The sequence below is a fragment of the Bos mutus genome, chromosome 22, assembly GCF_027580195.1.
Source record: "Bos mutus isolate GX-2022 chromosome 22, NWIPB_WYAK_1.1, whole genome shotgun sequence".
NCBI classification, from domain to species: Eukaryota; Metazoa; Chordata; class Mammalia; order Artiodactyla; family Bovidae; genus Bos; species Bos mutus.
The window spans coordinates 21,391,635-21,414,230 of NC_091638.1; the positions used below are offsets into that span (position 1 = coordinate 21,391,635).

General features: G+C 46.2%; 1 protein-coding gene across 2 annotated transcripts in view; it reads right to left on the reverse strand.

Annotated features, from left to right (window-relative positions):
- Nucleotides 1–13,874: 13,874 nt before the first annotated feature.
- EDEM1 (ER degradation enhancing alpha-mannosidase like protein 1) overlaps nucleotides 13,875–22,596 on the reverse strand; it is a 28,513-nt gene continuing 19,791 nt past the window's right edge. The window contains exons 10-12 of one of the 2 annotated variants that reach the window (XM_070360339.1): nucleotides 22,337–22,433; nucleotides 19,947–20,150; nucleotides 13,875–17,650 (exon numbers count right to left, since the gene is read on the reverse strand). In XM_070360339.1, the coding sequence (XP_070216440.1) occupies nucleotides 17,561–17,650; nucleotides 19,947–20,150; nucleotides 22,337–22,433 (391 nt within the window). In that variant the 3' untranslated portion in view covers nucleotides 13,875–17,560. Of the gene's footprint in view, nucleotides 17,651–19,946; nucleotides 20,151–22,336; nucleotides 22,434–22,596 lie in introns of those variants that run through there. The other variant, XM_070360340.1, reaches the window with a different exon arrangement.

The following is a 22,596-nucleotide window of genomic DNA, read 5'->3' on the forward strand; positions in this document are numbered from 1 at the left end:
TTTGAGAACCAAGCTTTTCTGCAGCAAAATTTTAATACTAATATTAATAGTATTTCCAGTGTTTGGTCAGCAGCTACTGAATGCCCCACGGGTTCACGGGGGAGTACAGCAGGGAGTTGGCTAGAAAAGACAAATTTGCTCATTTTAATCAGTCCCTAAAAGGAAGCCTAAGATTCAGGAGAAGCTTGCTCTCCCACAGAGATGCCCACCCCGCCCCACCCCCCACCAGCAAAGATGCCCACCCCCGCAGCCAACTTCTAGATTCATTCTCAAACTGTGGTCCTCTGACCACTGACCTCATGACCCCCCGAAGATGACTGTCTAAAAGTAGCTTCTGAGTCAGGAACATGTTTAGGAATCATACCAGGAGATATTTTTAAGGTGCACAGAAAGAGATTTACTGTGAGGGACTGGCCTCACCTGGTTATGGAAGATGAGACATCACAGGACCTGTCAGCCACAGGACAGAGGTGCGGGAGGCCGGTAGGGTAGCTCCAGTTCAAGTTCTAAGGCCCAAGAACCAGGGCAGCCAGTGGTGTACATCCATGAAATGACTTATAAAACCCAAGAAACAGCAGCACTGAGGTCCAAGGCAGAGAAAGATGGATGACTTTACCCTGCAGAGAGCAAATTTGCAGCTTCTCTGCCCTTTTATGCTAATCGGCCCACTGTGGAGTGGATGACATCTGCCCATATTGGTGAGGGTGACCTGGATGACTCAGCCAGTTACCAGGGCTGGAGGTGACAGGAGGACCCATGGTCCAGCCATGCTCTCCTGAGGGACATCCCCACAGAGGCCTGGCCCAGCATCTCCAAATTCAACAGGTTCTTATTTAAATAGGAGACCCACTGCATCAAAGACTGCTGGGCGGTACTTGAATGTAACTAGTCAGTAACAAGAATTCCCTGAGTTCTCTTAGAATCAGGCCATACAACCATAGAAACAGCTGATATACGCAAGAGCGGAAGAAAGGAAAGGATTTGTTAAGCAGAGGCATCCACAGCATGCCAGACCCTTTACACACACAATTGCTTGAATCCCTGCCAGACCCTGTGAGATGGGTATAATTATTCCCCTTTTACAGATCTGAAGACACTAAGGGTCAGAGACGTTTACTAACAATAGCTAGCCCAGCTAATAAGAAGCCAGAATCAAACCCACCGTATTGATTCCAAATACTGCCCTCTGTCTGCCATGTGGGATAATGGAAACAAGGCAGGCAGCAATGAGCAGGAGGCTCAAGGACTCAGAAGCTTCTAGCATCCAGAGTGAAGACTGTTGGTGAGAAACTGTGAAGAGGGACAGACGGAGGAAGCGGTGGTCTGGGAAACTCCCTGGACACTGACAGACCACCCCCGCCACCCAAGCTTTCTGCAGAACAACATACCTGCCCAATTACATATCAAGCTGAAAGCAACTTCACGAGATGAAAGTCAAACCACCCACCTGAACCCTGAGGAAGGCCTGGGGTGGAAGTTTCCACGGTTCCACGGTTCTTACTTCCCCTTGTTCTGAAGTGTCATCCCCTGACTCTGACTCATGGTGTTTCCCCAGTTTCACTGTCTGGAAAACAGCAACCCCAAGACACATACCCCTGTGAGTCTTAACTGAATGATATATATGAAAAAGCTTGGTCCTGAGAGGAGGTCCTACAGAGATGCCCAGTGTCCTCACTGTCATTCATACATCAATGAGCAGCACACGCCAAGAATCTGATATGTTTCCCAAGGACCCTGAAATTACACTTTTGCACACTGTGTTTAAAACCTGCCAAACACTTTTTTTTTTTTTTTGTACCACTGGTGGCTAAGACTGTATTTTTTTAAAGACACCATAAGGAAAAGTGAAGCAAGAGTGGTCTCTTGTGGAAGTAAACAGTATGTACAACAATTTATAGAACGTGAATCACAGCAGGTGGTGTTTCAGAAGCAAATTGGTGGGAAATGGCCAGTTTTCAGAGCGGGTGGTTTTTGAAGGTACAGGCCTGAAATCTAAGCCTTGGGATACTTTCCTTGGGGCCATGAAAATTTGGTTCCTCCTGTTGGCCGCCAGCCTTCCCCCTCCGCACCCCTCCATCAGCCAGGTGAGTCTGAAGCAGGTGTTCCAGAGATAAGCTCTGAGATTCAGCCTTCCAGTGAGTTTCACTGGCTTTGCATGGGCCATGCAACTGCATTTTCTTGAAACATTACTGCCGAAGTGGGACCACACTACTACAGGCTTTCCTTCCTGGATACCCACTCAAAACCAGACTGCACAACACGGATGGACCTAGAAATTGTCATACTGAGTGATGTAAGTCAGACAGAGGAAGTGAAATATTATATGATACCCCTTGTATACAGAATCTAAAAAAAAAAAAAATGATACAAATGAACTTACAAAACAGAGACAGGCAAAGAATGAACCTATGATTACTAGGGAGAAGGGTGGAGCTGGGAGAGAGACTTTGGGATTGTCATGTACACACTAACGTTTTTAACATGGACAGGAACCTGCTGCACAGCACAGGGGGCTCAGTTCCCTGTTCTGTGATGACCTAGATGTATGAGATGTGGGGAGAGAGGTTCAAGAGGGAGGGAATATGTGTATACTGAAAGCTGATTCACTCCGTTGTTCTGCGGAAACACAACATTGTAAAGCAATTAGCTCCAATAAAAAAAAAATACATTACGTACATACCTCATATAGTTTAAAAAAAAAAATAACCAACAAGGACCTACTGTATAGCACAGGGAACTTTGTTCAATATTATGTACAACCTAACTGGGAAAACGAATTTGAAAAAGAATGGCTACACATATAACTGAATTACTTTGCTGTACACCTGAAACAGACACAACATTGTAAATCAGCTATATTCTAATATAAAACCACAAGTTTTTTTCAAAAAAACCCGGGCTGCAAGCCCTCGGCAGCCCCTCGTCTTGGTATGTGTCCAGGAAAGACAAGGAAGGGCTAAGGCACAGGGGGAACAAAACTCAGAGGCTGGGAGGAGCCCCAAAACACGGGAGATTTCTCCACAAAGGATGCACGTTGTTTTATGTCCCCCTATTTTGATGAACATTTTGCCATTTTTTAGGCTGTGCCAGAACTGGATGATGACTTGTGTTTCAAGATTTGGGAAGCCAATTTCACATACAATGAGTTTATCTATTATGAAATTTGACAAAAATACTGAGATCATCTAAAATATGTCGACCATACAAAGAATAAAAGGTGGGCATCCGTGCAGCTAAGAACGAGCCCAAACTAAGAACAAACATTGCCAGGACCCCCATGTGCCTCTCCAAGCACACCCACTCCAGGGATGCTGCTAAGTCACTTCAGTCGTGTCCGACTCTGTGTGACTCTTTGCCCCATAGACGGCAGCCCACCAGGCTCCCCTGTCCCTGGGATTCTCCCAGGCAAGAACACGGGAGTGGGTTGCCATTTCCTTCTCCAATGCAGGAAAGTGAAAAGTGAAAGGGAAGTCGCTCAGTCGTGTCCAACTCTTAGCGACCCCATGGACTGTAGCCTACCAGGCTTCTCCATCCATGGGATTTTCCAGGCAAGAGTACTGGAGTGGGTTGACATTACTCCAGGGATGAGCCCCAGGCTAACTTTTATGACAATCATCTTACTTTTCTTTGTAGCTCTCACATGTGTTTGTATTTCTAAGCATACATTTATCTTGAGTTGCCCTTGAACTGCATATAAATGGACCTGTTGTGACTCGCTTCTCTGCTGTATAATATTCCATTGTACAAATTGACTCCTTTTGATGGACATTTGGGTTGTTTTCCATGTTTTCCATTTTAGCACACAGAACTGCTGAGAACAGTCTCACTGTTGTTGTTTAGTCACCAAGTCTTCTCTGACTCTTTTGTGACCCCATGGACTATAGCCCACCAGGCTCCTCTGTCCATGGGGTTTCCCAGGAAAGATACTGGACTGGGTTGCCATTTCTTTCTCTGGGGATCTTCCCAACCCAGGGATGGAACTCACATCTCCTGAACTGGCAGGCAGGTTCTTTACCACTTGAGCCAGGAGGGAAGCCCCAAGTATCATACCATCGCCTGATTCCCATAGGCAAGGGATCCTCCAGACTGGAAGCTGGGCGCAGATTTTCTGTAAATGGGAAGACAGTAAATATATGGAACTTTACAAGCCACACAGTCCCTGTCTCTCTCAGCTGTCCAACTCTGCCATTGTATCATAAAAGCAACCATGACCAGATGTCAACAAATAACATGACTGTGCTGCAAAACTTGAAACAACAGCAGATGGCAGGCTGGATTTGGGCTATAGTCCCATAGTTTGCTGACTTCTGCTAAAGATGGCCTGCTGAGGAGTGGAAACGCTGGGGCCGCCCCATCGCACAGCTCCATGGCAACCAGAGTGCACACTGCACATCCTGCTGCAGCCCAGGCTGCTGAGCCAGAGTGTGTACCCGGCTCTGCCGTGTGAGGCCAGACTCTTCCCCGAAGTGGTTTTGCAAGTTTGCATTCCCACCAGCGGAGAATGATGCCCCCTTCACTCACATTCCCACCATTCTTGGTATCAGTCATTTTGGGTGAATTTACAGGTAATACAGTAGTTTGGGTTTGCATTTCACTAGTAAGTGGCTGAGTCCTAATTTCATGCATTTCTGACAGCCACCTTACTCTTCTGTCAACTGAAGGTAAGTCCTTTTTCCTTGGGCACTTGAGTGACAGAAGTCCTGTGCTGCTGTATCTCCCTCGTCCCTGTGCCCAAACCAGGCTTACACATGGCAGAGGCAACGATGTTGATAACTCAAATGATGTCTTAGATGTTTAAAGCATTCCTACTGAGGAGAGACAAGTGACCAAGACTGGTGGTTGAGGAACTTCCCTGGTGGTTCAGCGGCTAAGACTCTCGGCTCCCAGTGCAGGGGGCTTGGGTTTGCTCTCTGGTCAGAGAACCAGATCCTGCATGCTGCAACTAAGACCTGGCACAGCCAAAAAAAAAAAAAAAAAATACTGGTGGTTGAGGCTGAGGCCATTTGGTGGGGGGAAGGGACCAAGATAGATCATATTAGAACCCTGAACCCTGTGAAGAAGGCAGCATAAGCAGCTGTCTAAGTGGTTTAGGGCAGCGGTGAGGAGATACCCCTCGTCCAAGGTAAGGAGCATTGGCTGTGCTTTGCTGGAGCAGTTGTGAAGAAATACCCCACACCCAAGGTAAGAGAAACCCAAGTAAGACGGTAGCTGTTGCAAGAGGGCATCAGAGGGCAGACACACTGAAACCATACTCACAGAAAACTAGTTAATCTAATCACACTAGGAGCACAGCCTTGTTTAACTCAATGAAACTAAGCCATGCCCGTGGGGCAACCCAAGAAGGGCGGGTCATGTTGGAGAGATTTGACAGAATGTGGTCCACTGGAGAAGGGAATGGCAAACCACTTCAGTATTTTTGCCTTGAGAACCCCATGAACAGTATGAAAAAGTAAAATGATAGGATACTGAAAGAGAAACTCCACAGGTCAGTAGGTGCCCAATATGCTACTGGAGATCAGTGGAGAAATAACTCCAGAAAGAATGAAGGGATGGAGCCAAAGCAAAAACAATACCCAGCTGTGGATGTGACTGGTGATAGAAGCAAGGTTCAATGCTGTAAAGAGCAATATTGCATAGGAACCTGGAATGCCAGGTCCATGAATCAAGGCAAATTGGAAGTGGTCAAACAAGAGATGGCAAGAGTGAATGTTGACATTCTAGGAATCAGCGAACTCAAATGGACTGGAATGGGTGAATTTAACTCAGATGACCATTATATCTACTACTGCGGGCAGGAATCCCTCAGAAGAAATGGAGTGGCCTTCATGGTCAACAAAAGAGTCCGAAATGCAGTACTTGGATGCAATCTCAAAAACGACAGAATGATCTCTGTTCATTTCCAAGGCAAACCATTCAATATCACAGTAATCCAAGTCTATGCCCCAACCAGTAACGCTGAAGAAGCTGAAGTTGAACGGTTCTATGAAGACCTACAAGACCTTTTAGAACTAACACCCAAAAAAGATGTCCTTTTCATTATAGGGGACTGGAATGCAAAATAGAAAGTCAAGAAACACCAAGTAACAGGCAAATGTGGCCTTGGAATACGCAATAAAGCAGGGCAAAGACTAATAGAGTTTTGCCAAGAAAATGCACTGGTCATAACAAACACCCTCTTCCAACAACACAAGAGAAGACTCTATACATGGACATCACCAGAAGGTCAACACCGAAATCAGACTGATTATATTCTTTGCAGCCAAAGATGGAGAAGCTCTATACAGTCAGCAAAAAACAAGACCAAGAGCTGACTGTGGCTCAAACCATGAACTCCTTATTGCCAAATTCAGACTTAAACTGAAGAAAGTAGGGAAAACCACTAGACCATTCAGATATAACCTAAATCAAATCCCTTATGATTATACAGTGGAAGTGAGAAATAGATTTAAGGGCCTAGATCTAATAGATAGAGTGCCTGATGAGCTATGGAATGAGGTTCGTGACACTGTACAGGAGACAGGGATCAAGACCATCCCCATGGAAAAGAATGCAAAAAAGCAAAATGGCTGTCTGGGAAGGCCTTACAAATAGCTGTGAAAAGAAGAGAAGTGAAAAGCAAAGGAGAAAAGGAAAGATATAAACATCTGAATGCAGAATTCCAAAGAATAGCAAGAAGAGATAAGAAAGCCTTCTTCAGCGATCAATGCAAAGAAATAGAGGAAAACAACAGAATGGGAAAGACTAGAGATCTCTTCAAGAAAATCAGAGATACCAAAGGAACATTTCATGCAAAGATGGGCTCGATAAAGGACAGAAATGGTATGGACCTAACAGAAGCAGAAGATATTAAGAAGAGATGGCAAGAATACACAGAAGAACTGTACAAAAAAGATCTTCACGACCCAGATAATCACGATGGTGTGATCACTGACCTAGAGCCAGACATCCTGGAATGTGAAGTCAAGTGGGCCTTAGAAAGCATCACTACAAACAAAGCTAGTGGAGGTGATGGAATTCCAGTTGAGCTATTCCAAATCCTGAAAGATGATGCTGTGAAAGTGCTGCACTCAATATGCCAGCAAATTTGGAAAAGTCAGCAGTGGCCACAGGACTGGAAAAGGTCAGTTTTCATTCCAATCCCAAAGAAAGGCAATGCCAAAGAATGCTCAAACTACCGCACAATTGCACTCATCTCACATGCTAGTAAAGTAATGCTCAAAATTCTCCAAGCCAGGCTTCAGCATTATGTGAGCCATGAACTTCCTGATGTTCAAGCTGGTTTTAGAAAAGGCAGAGGAACCAGAGATCAAATTGCCAACATCCGCTGGATCATAGAAAAAGCAAGAGAGTTCCAGAAAACCATCTATTTCTGCTTTATTGACTATGCCAAAGCCTTTGACTCTGTGGACCACAATAAACTGTGGAAAATTTTGAAAGAGATGGAAATACCAGACCACGTGATCTGCCTCTTGAGAAACCTGTATGCAGGTCAGGAAGCAACAGTTAGAACTGGACATAGAACAACAGACTGGTTCCAAATAGGAAAAGGAGTACATCAAGGCTGTATATTGTCACCCTGTTTGTTTAACTTATATGCAGAGTACATCATGAGAAACGCTGGGCTGGAAGAAACACAAGCTGGAATCAAGATTGCCGGGAGAAATATCAATAACCTCAGATATGCAGATGACACCACCCTTATGGTAGAAAGTGAAGAGGAACTCAAAAGCCTCTTGATGAAGGTGAAAGTGGAGTGAAAAAGTTGGCTTAAAGCTCAACATTCAGAAAACGAAGATCATCGCATTCGATCCCATCACTTCATGGGAACTAGATGGGGAAACGGTGGAAACAGTGTCAGACTTTATTTTTCTGGGCTCCAAAATCACTGCAGATGGTGACTGCAGCCATGAAATTAAAAGACGCTTACTCCTTGGAAGGAAAGTTATGACCAACCTAGATAGCATATTGAAAAGCAGAGACATTACTTTGCCAACAAAGGTTCATCTAGTCAAGGCTATGGTTTTTCCTGTGGTCATGTATGGATGTGAGAGTTGGACTGTGAAGAAGGCTGAATGCCGAAGAATTGATGCTTTTGAACTGTGTTGGAGAAGACTCTTGAGAGTCCCTTGGACTGCAAGGAGATCCAACCAGTCAACTCTGAAGGAGATCAGCCCTGGGATTTCTTTGGAAGGAATGATGCTAAAGCTGAGACTCCAGTACTTTGGCCACCTCATGCGAAGAGTTGACTCATTGGAAAAGACTCTGATGCTGGGAGGGATTGGGGGCAAGAGGAGAAGGGGACGACAAAGGATGAGATGGCTGTATGGCATCACCGACTCAACGGACATGAGTCTGAGTTAACTCCAGGAGTTGGTGATGGACAGGGAGGCCTGGTGTGCTGCGATTCATGGGGTCACAAAGAGTTGGACACGACTGAGAGACTGATCTGATCTGATCTGAAGTGGTTTCCAGGGGACCTGGATCTTATAAAACTGCCTTGGCTGTGGGATGTGGAAAGTTAGGGTGTATGTGCAAGTGCAGAGAGTCCCTATTACCACGCCTCCTTCACCAAAGCTAGAAGTTCTGGGTTGTTTGTCTGTATGTGAGTTCATCTGTTTATAAGTTCAATCACTATATCACATATTATTTTAAAAGAATTTATAAGCTCATGTAAAAGACTATAGACCATTATTCAATATTCGTCAACTTACAGAAAGCCAATCTGAGAAACATCCCCCCAGTGGATACACAGTCATCCCTTGGTATCTGCAGGAGATTGGTTATGCAAAAGCTGAGGATGCTCAAGTCCCTTCTATAACTATTCATAATGAAGTTATCCCTCCATATCCGTGGAAGCAGAACACCAACTGGTATGATATAGCTAGGGTTTAAGATCTGGGTGCCGAGACCACCCGCTGGCTGGGTGACCTTGGGCTGATGTTCCACTTCTCTGAAATCATTTCCTAATGTGAAGAATGGGAGTAATGATGGGGCTTCTCTCATTGGCTTAGTCTAGGTGTTAAATGAGATAATACATGGGGAAAGCCAGCTACGTTTCAGGGAAAAAGTAAAAGCAGTAAAGGCAGGCTGGTGCTGTCTTAGTAGTTTTTTTAAAATGCAATCAGAAATATAGTGGAATATCCCTTAAATAAATCCATGTAAACTCTTCTGCCTCAGGACCACTTGTCTTCTATTGAAGAAGTAGACTTGGCTTATTTAGATAAGGAGAGGCCAAGAGCCCAGCAACTTTCCCTCTTTGCTCTGGCTGCCAGGAAGCTGAGATTCCATAACCAGAGGGTAGAGGGGATGTGTTAGGAAAAGGGTACATGAATGTGAGCCACAAAATGTGCACATTAAAGTGAAAGTGAAAGTCATTCAGTCATGTCCGACTCTCTGAGACCCTATGGACTATATAGTCCATGGAATTCTCCAGGCCAGAATACTGGAGTGGGTAGCCATTCCCTTCTCTAGCAGATCTTCCCGACCCAGGAATCGAACTGGGGGCTTCTACATTGCAGGCGGATTCTTTAACAGCTGAGCTACCAAGGAAGCCCCATGCACATATTAATGTAAGTGTAAATACAGACAGTAGTCAAAGACTATGTAACCAAAATATGTATGAATCAAAGAGATGAATCAGGTGACTTTAATTAAAACATTATTTTATGAATTTTGTTATATATTAGTTTTTAATAGTTGTGATTTGCTGTGTCTTTTCTCATCCTAAATACATATTCACTTTTAGATTCACTTTTATAATTTTATGTTCTTCTTCTTAAAGGGGTGCCTCTAGAACTTGGATCAACCCCTGCAAGACATGGAAAAATTGACAGTGTCTTTCCTACTAGAAGATTTTCCAAGGGACGTGGCTGCAGGGAAAGCTCTCAAGCTGTGGTCCCTACACTGGCAGCATCAGTCTTACCTGGAAACTTGTCAGCAATGCAGATTCTCAGGTCTCATCCCAGGCCTACTGAATTCTACACTGTGAAGTACAGCCCAGTGATCTGTTTTCATAGACACTCCAGGTGAACTGGAGGCACTCTGAAGCCTGCAACCCATTGACTCCAAGGGAATCAATTTCAAGATCCTCAAGGTAAAAACACACATTTGTACTTTTACCTAAAATGGATCAGCTTGAGACCTGATGTATGTTCTACCATCTCTCAACACCCACAGTTCCGTCTTCTACCTTATCAGAGGGCAGGCCTCTCACAAACCCAGAACCCACTACTCTGGGTGCACAGCCATGGTGTGTTTTTATTCTGGGGCACCAAAGGGTCCCTTTCTGTTGGGCTTCCCTGATAGCTCAGTTGATAAAGAATCTGCCTGCAATGCAGGAGACTCCGATTTGATTCCTGGGTCAGGAAGATCTGCTGGTGAAGGGATAGGCTACCCACTCCAATATTCTTGGGCTTCCCTGGTGGCTCACCTGGTAAAGAATCTGCCTGCCATGCAGGAGACCTGGGTTCGATCCCTGGGTTGGGAAGATCACCTGGAGAAGGGAACGGCTACCCAACCCATTCCAGTATTCTGGCCTGGAGAATTCCGCGGACTGTATAATCCATGGGGTCACAAAGAGTTGGACATGACTGAATGACTTTCACTTCAAAGGGTCCAGGTGAAATATTTTTCATGTAGCAACCTGCCTTTTCCCTTCCTCCTTGTTGGCAAACAATGCCTTGCTCCAGAGGTTGTCTCCACGCATTTCATTCCTGCAGCAAACTAGAGCACAATCTCCTGCCAGCATTTCTCCACCGTAGAACCCGGAGGGGAGATGACTATTACTGGACATGCATTACCACATCTATTAGGACTGAAAAATGAAGTCAGACTTTTCCAGCGAGCAAAGAAGCCACAGTGCCAATTAGCTTGAAAACAAGGATCGACTTAGCCAATTAGATTAAATGATGCATATATTTTTCTAAATTGGATGTGTTAAGCCTGCAGCTTCAAGGTTCTGATGCAAACATATTTAAGGGAGGTCATAAGATAAAGGCACTTATTCTTAAAAATGTATTATCAGAGATATGTTGCACTGAATATTATTTCTAAATTTCCCAGCACTTGAGTATTTCAGGTTATACAAAGTGCCTCTAAATTGAAAAATAACAGATACAAAGAATAATCATTTGATAAATCTTGGAAGGCCTTTCTGAAATACATACCACAAAGTGCAAAAGTAAATGACTCTTAATAACTGAACAAAGCTTTTTGTAACTCAGTGGTTTCCAATTCTCTGCTTACAACAAAACTGAAAGAAAGCCCAATTAATCTGTCCACAAGTGGATTCTTAAAGATAAGTCCTCATCATAAAGTATTGGGTAATTTTTTGGCAATATTGCTAAGTTCAAATAATTAAGATATCTATATCCCCAGATATTTATATGTAGTAGCTATAAAAATTCTTTGTATTCCTATCCACTTATTTCTGTGAAGAAAGTTACATCTATGAAAATAAGAAAACGGATGATAATTGATACTAAAATTCATCTCATTCTGTGGTCATGTTCCAGTGGTGTTCATCCAGATACATGCAATTCAACTAGAGAAGGGAAAAAAAAAACTGTTATGTAATCAAAGGAAATTCTTTTCAACAAAATACTACCTTTTCAATAATTATCAAAATACATATTTATGCCATTCATATAGTAATTGCAATGTTAGCTCAATCCTGAAAAAAATGTTTTTAATACTTAAGAGTTTTATGATCACAGAAGATGTGTTAAACCTTCTATTTAGCAAACTATATTTTGTGGCACACTTTGTGTACACAGCAAAACTTATAAAGGATTGAAATATGTTCAATCAGTATAAAATTCTGTGGTAGAAAAGGAATAAAGAAGAACATGTTTGAATGTACTTTTATTTTTATTTATTTTCAAATATTTTGGCCATGCAGGACAGCATGTGGCATCTTTGTTCCCTGACCAGTGATTGAACCTGCATCCCCTGCAGTAGAATCGTAGGTAACAAACTTCAATGGTTTTTAGATTTAAATAAATATGTTTAAAAGAGTAACTTTCAGTGTTGTTTTAAAACATCCCTAAAAAATCAGTTTACAGTGGCTCAGATAGGCTTTCCAAGGACAAAAGCCAGATCTTGGCTTCCATTCAGTCTTCTCGCTAAGCAGGTGTCAAACTTTGCAAACAAGCGGGAAGTTTCCTTCAAGAATTTGACCAGCCTGCCATGGAAGCTGCCCTTAGCCCTGCTCCACTCAGAGCAGGGTTTCCTCAGTGTTACCCATGATGCAAGAAACCCTGGCCTTGGAAAGGTGGATACTTAAGGAAGACCAAGCTCTTCCAGAAGGGCATTTCTGTCATGTGGAGACAGTACAGACCCCAAAGTGGCCACACCACCTCCTCACACATCCCCTGCTCAGGCACAGAGGTTATTCTGAGCTGTGGGGAAAGACTCTGGGCCAGGCCTCTCCAGACGAAAATGAGGAAAACATATTTCTCCCTGGGATCCCTGTTTAAAGGCTGTAGGACTGGTCCTTGGTACCAAATCTGATTTGGTCATGATTATAATAAACATCGGAGAAGGCAATGGCACCCCACTCCAGTACTCTTGCCTGGAAAATCCCATGGATGGAGGAGCCTGGTAGGCTGCAGTCCATGGGGTCGCGAAGAGTCGGAGACGACTGAGCGACTTCACTTTCCCTTTTCACTTTCATGCATTGGAGAAGGAAATGGCAACCCACTCCAGTGTTCTCGCCTGGAGAATCCCAGGGACGGCGGAGCCTGGTGGGCTGCCATCTATGGGGTCGCACAGAGTCGGACACGACTGAAGCGACTTAGCAGCAGCAGCATAATAAACATACTGAGCCTGTCACGTGCCACATGGCGCATCTTGCAGGTAATAACCCACTCAGTCCACCCTATGCATATGGATTCTTATTACCATCCGTGTCATGGATGGGAAAACTGAAAACAAGATGGTATAACTTGCATAACTTGGCACAAAGCTCATCAGTGGTAGAGCTAGGACTTACCTCAAATGGTGTGGCTCTGAGGCCCAAGCCTCACCCTGATGCTCTACAGTGGCATCCACACAGGACGCTCTAGTCCACTCGCTCCGTGGTGGGCCGAGGACTCAGGCTCCAAGGCTCAGCCTCCTGGAGAGGGAAGGCGGGGCCGAGGCGGGATCCATGGCTCTTCAACTGTCCACAGGCGTCCTGGGCTGGCCTCGGCTTTTCAGGCAGACTAACCCATGGGACTTCATAAACACCCACCCTGCCTTACATGGGCGTGCATTCTGGTATCAGCAGGCACTTTCCATCTCGAGACTACTCTTTACCCTGTAGCAATTCATGATTTTTACAAAGGCCCATCAAAATTGCCACGACACAGAACTAGCACAGCAGGATCTCACAGGGACCAAGTCAGCAACCTCCTTCTAGACACTGTCATGACTCAGGCAGCAGTAGGCACAGGGGCCACCCCTCCGAAACCCTCCTGGCTCGCGCTTCCTCTGGACCATGAATCCCATCTTAACCTGTAAGAAGTTGGGAGAAAGGAACTGCCGTGCTTAAGGTAACAGAGAGAACTGCTTCCAGGCTGTAGAAAGACTTGGATAAATGACAGCAAGAATTGTGAGTGAGTCAGTGCCTGGGAGAAAGAGGCCAAGGTAAAGAGGGTAGGGACAGAACAAAGGTCATCAAGAGTGGCTCTGACCCGTATGTGAAGGACGGTTAAATCATGGCGTGGCAGACAAAGTGGAGTGGTATTAGTCAGGGCTGAGCTGTAAAAAAACAAAATAAAGTTTTTATTCATCCAGTTTTATGTTTCCCTTAAAGACTGTGCTCCTTGTGTTAGCCCTCTATATAATGTGCATATGTTAAGTACATAAAAGAGAAACAAAATGACAACTCAAAAAAAAAAAAAAAAAAATTCTTTTAATAAAAATTACTCATAAAAATCCTAATAAATTTCCAAGAGCAAGATATTTCTTAGTACATTTATAAAAGAACATTTGGTCCTTTTACAAAAAGCTCCCTTTTAATTTAAATACATTTCTTATTTACAGATTACACATAAAATATCATCTATAGTTGCAAAGCATATTGCACATTACAGACAGAAGCATTTGTGTATTTCAATAGGTTTTCCCAGAGTTTCCAACTCTAGATTTTTTTCCTTTTGTAAAAACAGATTTACCTTTCTTGGGCATAATAAATAAAAAATACAGCTTGTGTTTTGCTATTTAAAACTAAAAATACCTTTCAAAATATTTCTCTGCCTCTCAGAAAGAGGGAAGCGGGTAATGAATTGGGAAGGTCCACAGGTACTCGACATTCTCGCCAGATTCACATCCAGATTCAAGTTGGGAACGCAACCCTGAGCCCTATAAAACCTGGAGACACAGCCCAGAGACCCACCCCTCCCTTCTCACTTTCATAAGAGTCCCTGCCCTGCAGGAACAGGCACTAGAGAAGGAGCTGGATGTCTGGGAATGCAAAAGGAAAGAAAGATCAAGATTTTTTTTTCCCTAAAGTTCCTGCTCAGCCACTGTAGGGCTAGGGCAATCATCCAGCCCGACCTGTTAACCAGCATTAAATTTGAAATCAGCAAAAGAGAAAGACCTCTGGAAAAAAGGAATGTCTGATACTGCGTCTGTGAAACCCAAAGCAAAGGATGACAGTTTGCAATCATTCAATCAAGTGAGCTAAGAAAATGGCTGAGGGGCGTTTTCCTTTGGTGGGGGACACGGTGTGGAGGTAAGAGAGGAATTCAGCTGAGACCCTCAGACTGCACCATGGCACTTATCCAGCCAGGGAGCTAGAGACTAACTTCTATCTGCACAGACACCATCCTGGAGCATAAATACCTAGAAAACTACTAAAGTGTGTGCTCTTGCCCTGTGACCCAGGACAGCCTCAGAACCTGGGGATGCAGAAGCTCTGAAGCACAGACTTGAACATGGAAGCTGATGTTCACCCAGGCCAGGACAATCAGAGAGCTAGCAAACACTTCCCTCATCACCTCCTCCTTCTCCAGGAAATGGAATCTCTCAGTTACACCACCTCAACCCGCGAAGCCTGCCCTGGAACGATTTAGAACTCTGTGGGGGTAGATTTCAACTCAACCCACAAAGGTAGCTGTAAGGTAGCTTCCCACAAAGGTTTGGCAAAACCATTTTCATTGAGTCAACTAAAGCGGAGCCTTTAGACACTAGCTGTGCATGGGAATGCAAGGATGGTGCGGGCTGTTCCAAAGCATGGCATGCTTGGGATCAGGGTGTTCCCAGGGCAAGTAACAGAGCAAGGGACTTCCCCTGACACTCCTCTCCTCAGCCCTCCCCTCCCTGATCTCTTCCAACACAGAATAGAAGGAACAGCAAAAACCCTGCAGGATACATCACAGTTGTCGACATTCTGATCTTCAAAAAGAAAGCAAGATTCGAATGTGGCTCAGAGAACCTTCTCTTGTAACTAGCAAGAGATGGCATTCTGGCATCTAGTCACTGAGGGCAATCTGAAAGCTTGGCAACCAGGGTGAGAATGAGCCCCTCACCCTCAGACTCACAACCAGTACAAGTCCAGGGCCTGGAAGCTGAGAGGGAACACGTCTTCCGTCAACCTGTGGCCCTGAGATGCTTCTGCAACACTCAGGCCCTGGCCCCTGGTCCAGAGTGGGAGGGGTGATGGGATGCCTAAGCCCACAGGAGGGGGTTGTGGGGGTGTGATCACACCACTGCGTGATCACGGAGGGCCCACTTTCTTCCCTGAGGTGCCCCATTCTCCCAAGAGGCTCACTGATAGTCCCACCTTGGTTAACCTGGAGAAAAGGCGCAGGGCCACTTGTATTTAAATGGGATATTTTGGTTTCAACAAAGCAACGAAAACATTGAAAATATATAGGATATTCTCAAAGAAAACTTTCTATTCAGTAGATGAGACAGTGTTGATAAACAGAATGCTTCTAAAATGAAGAAAAAATGTAAAATAAGAAGCATTTGATGTGTTTTTTTTTTCCTTTAAAACAATTTGCACAGTAAATGTTAAAAAGACAGGCATTTATTACTGTGACATTTATTACTGAAAATCCCTTTTTTAGAAATTTCAAAGAACTGAATTATATATCCATTTTTAAAAAACAGTAACACAAGTTTTCAAGAATAAAACTCCTCTCTTTTGATAGGAAATGCAATGGCTTACACAGCCCTCTCTTCTAGGTTTAAAAAGACTAAAATAAAATCATTTGAAGTGTGCCAGCAGTAACGGGGGCACCACACACGACAGGTGAAGTTGGAGGTTTTGAAGAGACTTCCTACCCTCTCTGCAGAGATTCATGTCAACCTCTGACGCTACAGGGAAGCCAAGCTCAGGGTTCAAGCCCACCTCTGCTTTCTCTGAGCACTCTGCACAAGTTCAAAGAGACATAGTCCATTCTCGCTAAGGAAATAATGACAACAAAGAAAAGAGGCGCTTTAGCACGACTTCCTTCGTATATATGCTTGCTTAAAATAGCAGGCTGAAAGGCAAGGATGGGCCAAGAAGTTTTCAGAATCTACCTATCTGATACCCCATCCCATCCCCCTTTCACTGTGGTCTCACCATGGAGCAATACGAAACAAGCCTGCTAAAACCATAGCAGCAGCTGTGACATCCAGTGGCCCAAACAAAAATATAAGGCACTAATCGAAAGCCTGTATTACACAGAGAAACGGCTCAAGGACACCAGGAAGTCATCTGGTCATTTCTTTCTCCCTGACTTGGCTAATTGGCACTAGACACAGGAAACGAAAACAAAACACTCCCAACCCAAACACGGTCAGAACTGAGAATCCTTGGTTGGCAGATGAAGACTCAGATGATCACAGGTATTTTTCTCTCCCTAAAAGGCACCTGGTTCTGAAACCATGGGAGATCCTCAGGTAAGCTCATGAGAAACAGAGACCACCACTTGGAAGACCTACCTGTAAAGCTCTTGAACGGTGATGTGACAACCTAAGAGACTGCCTGTTAGAATCTGGCTCCCTTTGTGAGCAGATAATCTTGTCACTCTGACAATCACACGGGGCACAGATGCATAACTGGATTCTTCCCCACGTGACTGACAGTCACAGAGGAGAGACCTGGGAAGGAGCCCAGTGATCCAGAGAGAGGATGACAAAATAGAATAAACAGAGCGGTCAGGGGAACCGCAGGACCTGTTGCACAGAAATTCATTCACAATCCTCTGGTGGAGAGGTAGTCAGGCTGCAGTCACACGAGCACAGGCAGAGGAGACTTGACTCGACAGACTCCGAAGTAGGAAGCTCTGAGGATCCAGCCAAAGACAGCCTGTCCACGGTGCACATCGTAAGAGGCCAACTTCTACGTACCTTTCCACTTCAAAGTATATCCTTAAGACAAACGGGCATTTTATTGAACAGAAGAGAAACACTAAAGTGTGCAAGGATCTACCAGATGTGCGCGGGGAGCTGGAAAGAAAATTCCTACACCATCGTGGATGGCCAGACTTCCATCCTCCTCCACTTTGGATTGGGTCTCGGCCTGGCCCGGGGTTCAGCTGTTTGGGGTCTGGTTGCAGATGGAGACCACATGGGGGAGGGCAGATCAAATCAAGCCAACCATCTGGTCAATCTGTCGCATGTAGATGCTCTTTAGGGGCAGGGCGTATCGCCTCTCATCAGGAACCCGATTGCACTGGAAAGAAAATCAACGAAGTACCATTTGAATGAGTTAAAACCGTGTGTGTTAATCCCTCAGAAGGGGTGACCATATGACCTCCCCTGGGGTTTCTCATCCTGGCACTGTGGACTCTTTGGGCCTATCCTGGGCACTGCAGGATGGTTAACAGCATCCGTGGGCCTCTCCACCTACATGCCCCTCACCCCTAACCCCCAGCTGTGACAACCAATGTCCCCAGACACTGCCCAATGTCCTTTGAGGAACACAGGTACCTCCAGTTTAGGACCACTGATGTAATTTACAGATGAAGATGTAGAGACCCAGGGAAACTAAAGACATGCACCCAGGGACTTCCCTGGAGGTTAGGACTCCACGCTTCCACTGTAGGGGGCACAGGTTCAATCCCTGCTCAGGAAACTAAGATCCCACATGCTGCAAGGTGTGGCCAAAAAAAGACATACGTGCATGCAAGTACAGATGGTTCGGACTAAAAGCTGTATCCCTTGGGTGTTTAACCGACCTAGAATTGCAAAAAGAAAAAAAACCTTGGCTATTTGAAAACTGTTGCTTTTCTGAGTTTACATGATTAAGAGTGCAAAGCTTTCTTCTCCCTCTCTCTCAGAGGGGACCTAAGTTTGAGAACCAAATGTGTTGTGTGGAAGCAGTTTCCACATACATTCATGCCCCTCCTCAGAAAAACACTTTCCTGCTGCTCTCACTGGAACTCGCTTGCCCAGGGCCTCATCTCCGCAAGATCCAGACTGACAGGTCCTTAGGGTGGTCCCCACCCTCCCTCCCAGCTCCTGCTTTTTGTAGGAACTATGCCTTCTGCCTGTCCCTCTGAAACCTCCCCCTCATCATTCTAGTAGCGACTGAGAAGCAAGCTCCTGAGTGAAGCCCTCCTTGGCTTGCCAGCAGGCTAATTTCTCCATCTTCCATGTCCCAACAGCACTTTACACAGCCTCCTACTGACGAGCACTCAGGGGGAGCAGATCTCTGTCCACAACAGACCCTGAGCCGAACCAGCACCAGGACCACAATGACTGGCCCAAACCCCGGCGCCTGGCACAATGGGATCTGGTCTGTGATGTGAGCATCTCCTCCAGTCTGAGTCTGGGTTCCCCCATGTGCTCCGCCGTGACCTGAACCTTTCAGTGCCTCGCTGCTTCCAGCTACGAATCGGACACGTAGACTACCTACCCCTCCCAGGGCTGCTATGAGAAGTTCACATACTTAATTTCAGCACTTAGATTGGTGCTCAGCACATGTGAACTCTATAAATGCTGACTCTGACGGTTACTCTTCCTTCTGCCCTTCCCTTTCCTTCTCAGTTGTATTTTATTCATTTAATCTACACTCCATGGCCTACTGGAAATTTCAAGGACATTGCTCTGCTCTGGCCTGTTGATTTAGTTCAGAAACTGAAAGACTTTCAATGAGACACAAAAGGAAAAAGTACAGTCTGGGATGAGAGGGCATGCCCTAACCCAGGTAGCCTGGGGGGAGGTGGCAGGACTCTTGGCAACTGAGGCTTTTCCTGAGGAGGGAGCTGGCATAGGATGCACTGTGAGATCATGAGGTTTGCTCTATCACCGGATGCAGCGCCCACATCCAGACCAACCTGCTGGGCTCAAATCAACACAACTACCTTTGGCTGAAAGGAAAGACTCGAGGATGTGTTTCCAAACCTTCCTCACTGCTCTCGGGGATGGTCCAGGAGTGCCCAGTTGAGCGCCCCCTTTAAATGAGGCCAGATACGTCTTGCACTTTGTAAATTTTTTGGCTACACCACATGGCATGTGGGATCTTAGTTCCCTGACAGCTGATCAACCATGCACCCCCTGCATTGGGAGAGCAGAACCACTGGACCTCCAGGGACATCCTGACCCGAGGGACGCTATGCACAGGCTCCCCGGCCCTCGGGCTCCTGGTGGGGCTGGCCCACGAGAAGCTCCAGCAGACTGGAAGCGCTATGTTCACTTTGCCAGCCCCCTTCCCACACAGTCACAGAAGCCGGCCCAGAGCAGCGGCTCCTGCCCAGAGGCCGCCCCCAGCACAGGCTTCTCTGCATCAGGGCTCCCATGACCACCCAGTCCACCGGCCCCTCAGCCCGGAGCACTGGCGGGCGGCTGCCCCCACTGTGTCCTTACACCCTGATGGCACCTACAGAACGGCCCCTTGCTGAAACTCTTCTCAAATTACCCAAGCTGCAGGTGCCAAGAATATTCTGTTAAGACCCCTGGATGACAATATTATGAGGAGTGTTTTCTCTTCCTCCACGGATAAATCACCCCTTGAGACAGCAACTTACATTGGAGCTGGAGTTGATGACGTTCAGCTCCTGAGGTTTAGGCCTGTGCCCAGACTTTCCCACTTGGTCCGGCCCTCCCTCTTCAGAGAAGAACTCCTTCCAGGGTGACTCCCGGAGATGTTCGTCAACAGATATAATGTGTCCCTCAGTTGTAAACATGTATCTGGTTCCAGATTTGTGTACTGGGTTCTCCTCATCAAAGAGCTAGTGGGGGGAAAAAAACACAGATACAATTGTAGCATGTTTGGAACTAATTCATAGGGGTGAGCCAGACTACTTAGAGATAAGAATTTGCTAAGCTCTCAGACCAACCCAGGCTGTGAAGTGTGCGTGCTAAGTGGCTTCAGTCAGTGTGCCTCTTTGTGACCCTATGACTGGTAGCCAGCCCCGCTCCTCTGTCCATGGAATTTTCCAGCCAAGAATACTGGAATAGGTTGCCATGCCCTCCTCCAGGAGATCTTGCTGACTCAGGGATCAAACCTGCGTCTCTTACGTCTCCTGCATTGGCAGGCAGATTTTTTACCACTAGCAGCACCTGGGAAGCCCGTGGGGCAGAATCACCGGTTGTGTTTAAGTTCAGATGCCTGAACTTCCCTGACCCCACCTAGACCTAGAGGTTAGAAAGCCCAGGCCTAAGACCCCAGTGACACTAGTCTGTATAGGCCCCAGATGATGCTCCTCGCCCCACTCCCCTAAGAGTTCAAGTGCTGGGATTCAGGAACTGGCCCCCACCTCAGCCCTAAACTGTAAAAACTCCATAGAGAAGGAGGTACATGGCTTATTCTTCACTGGATCCCCAGGGTCTGGCCCTGACACACATTCCTACATGGGCTCTGTGGGAACAGGGCACCCAAGGCAGTCCCTTCCTTCAGCAATAGATGTGGGGGTGAAGAAGCGTGCAGCGAGGGCATCTAGAAAGACCTAGCTGAGTAGGGACAGGTCAGAGTGGGAGAAGGCAGGTGTGCAAAAAATGACAAACGAGGCAAAAAGTAGAAACAGATCTCTTCAAGATGGGAAAAAACCTTACAGGCATCTCAAGTATTTTACAAATGAGAAAAAAACACTCAGCAGGGCTGGTCTATGTTTACACAGCTCGAAGGAGAAGAACAGGGCCAGCCCAGGTTCTCCCCCTCCCCCCATGACCGGACCGAGTTCTTTCCCTTCAAACACCCTGGGGGTCTCCTTCATTCATTCGCTCCAGGATTTGCCCCATGAACATCCCAGACACCACAGGCTGCAGGACGGGATGTCTGGAAGAACCATCTGAGCCACTTGGCAGAATGACAGATGCCTGTGCCTGCTTCTGAAGCTTCCAACTCAACATGGCTCTAATCTTAACAGGGTGACTCCAATCCAGCTGCCCCTGGGCTTGGGAACCACTGAACTAGATACAGGGAACCTATCACCACTGATGGCTATCTCTGGATCTTCGCCTAAGGTCCCCATGCTGTTTCCCCACCAGGAAGTCCCGACCTTTGGAGCCTTGAGAGAAAGAAAGCAGCCTCATGCCCTGGTGCAAATGCCTCACACGTCCAAGGCTGAGTAGCCGAGTGGAAAGAGCACTGGACAAGGAGTCAGGACTGGTTGCTCTGCCATGTCACCACCCCCGGAACGCAAGCAAGTCCCCTGACCTCCCTCCAGAGTTGACAGATCCCAAGGGGAAGAATGAACACCAACCAGATGATCCCAAAGGTTTCTTCCAGATCCAAAAGTTCAGTTTCTACCCAAACAGGTGAGCATGTATGTCTGGACAGAGAGCTGGCTGGGCTGTGGGTCTCACGAGAGCACACACGTCAGGGAAAATGAGATCTGAGACCCTGCTCTTTTCCTCAGAGGAACGTTCCAACCCCCAGGCTCACAAGGGTCCTCTAAGAACTGCCGTCTGCATTCCACACGCTGTGCGACGCTAGGTCTGTGTGTGTGTGTGTGTGTGTGTGTGTGTCCTAGGTGTGTGTGTGTGTGTGTGTGTGTCCTGTGTGTGTGTGTGTGTGTGTGTGTGTGTGTCCTGGGCAGTACTTCCTCCATGAGGCCAGGAACCACAGAGGACACATCAACGTGCTTTTGTTCTGACAGGGTGGCACCCCTGGGCCAGCGAGATGCCCAGCACGGAGCAGTGCCTGCTCATGTATGTTAGATGGAGGCAAAAGGCATGCTTGCTTGCTGTATAGCACAGGAATATGCTCTGTGATGACCTACAAGGGTGGGATGGGGGTGGGGAGGTGGGAGATTCCAGAGGGAGGGGACATATGTATACTTATGGCTGATTCATGCTGTTGTACAACAGAAACCAACACAATTCTGTAAGGCAATTGTCCTCCCATTAAAAAAAAAAAGGCATGCTTGCTTTCAGCAGAATGAAACACTCTGGGTCAATCTCACAGCACACGTACCAGATACAGGTATTTACAGGTCTCGCTGAGGAAGAAGCTCTCCATCCGGTCCTCCTTGGACTTGTCGATGACATGATGCAGCGTAGCGTAGCCACACCTACGAAACAGTCGTCTGGTCAGTCCCACAGTGCCCCTCCCACCTGCTCATTCACTTAAGAGGCAGAAGCAATCTATTAACAGAATAACCAAATGATCAAACGCCACCGGGGAAAATGAAACAGGGTGGGTTTAAAAGCTACCTTTTTTTTAGCCTCAACTGA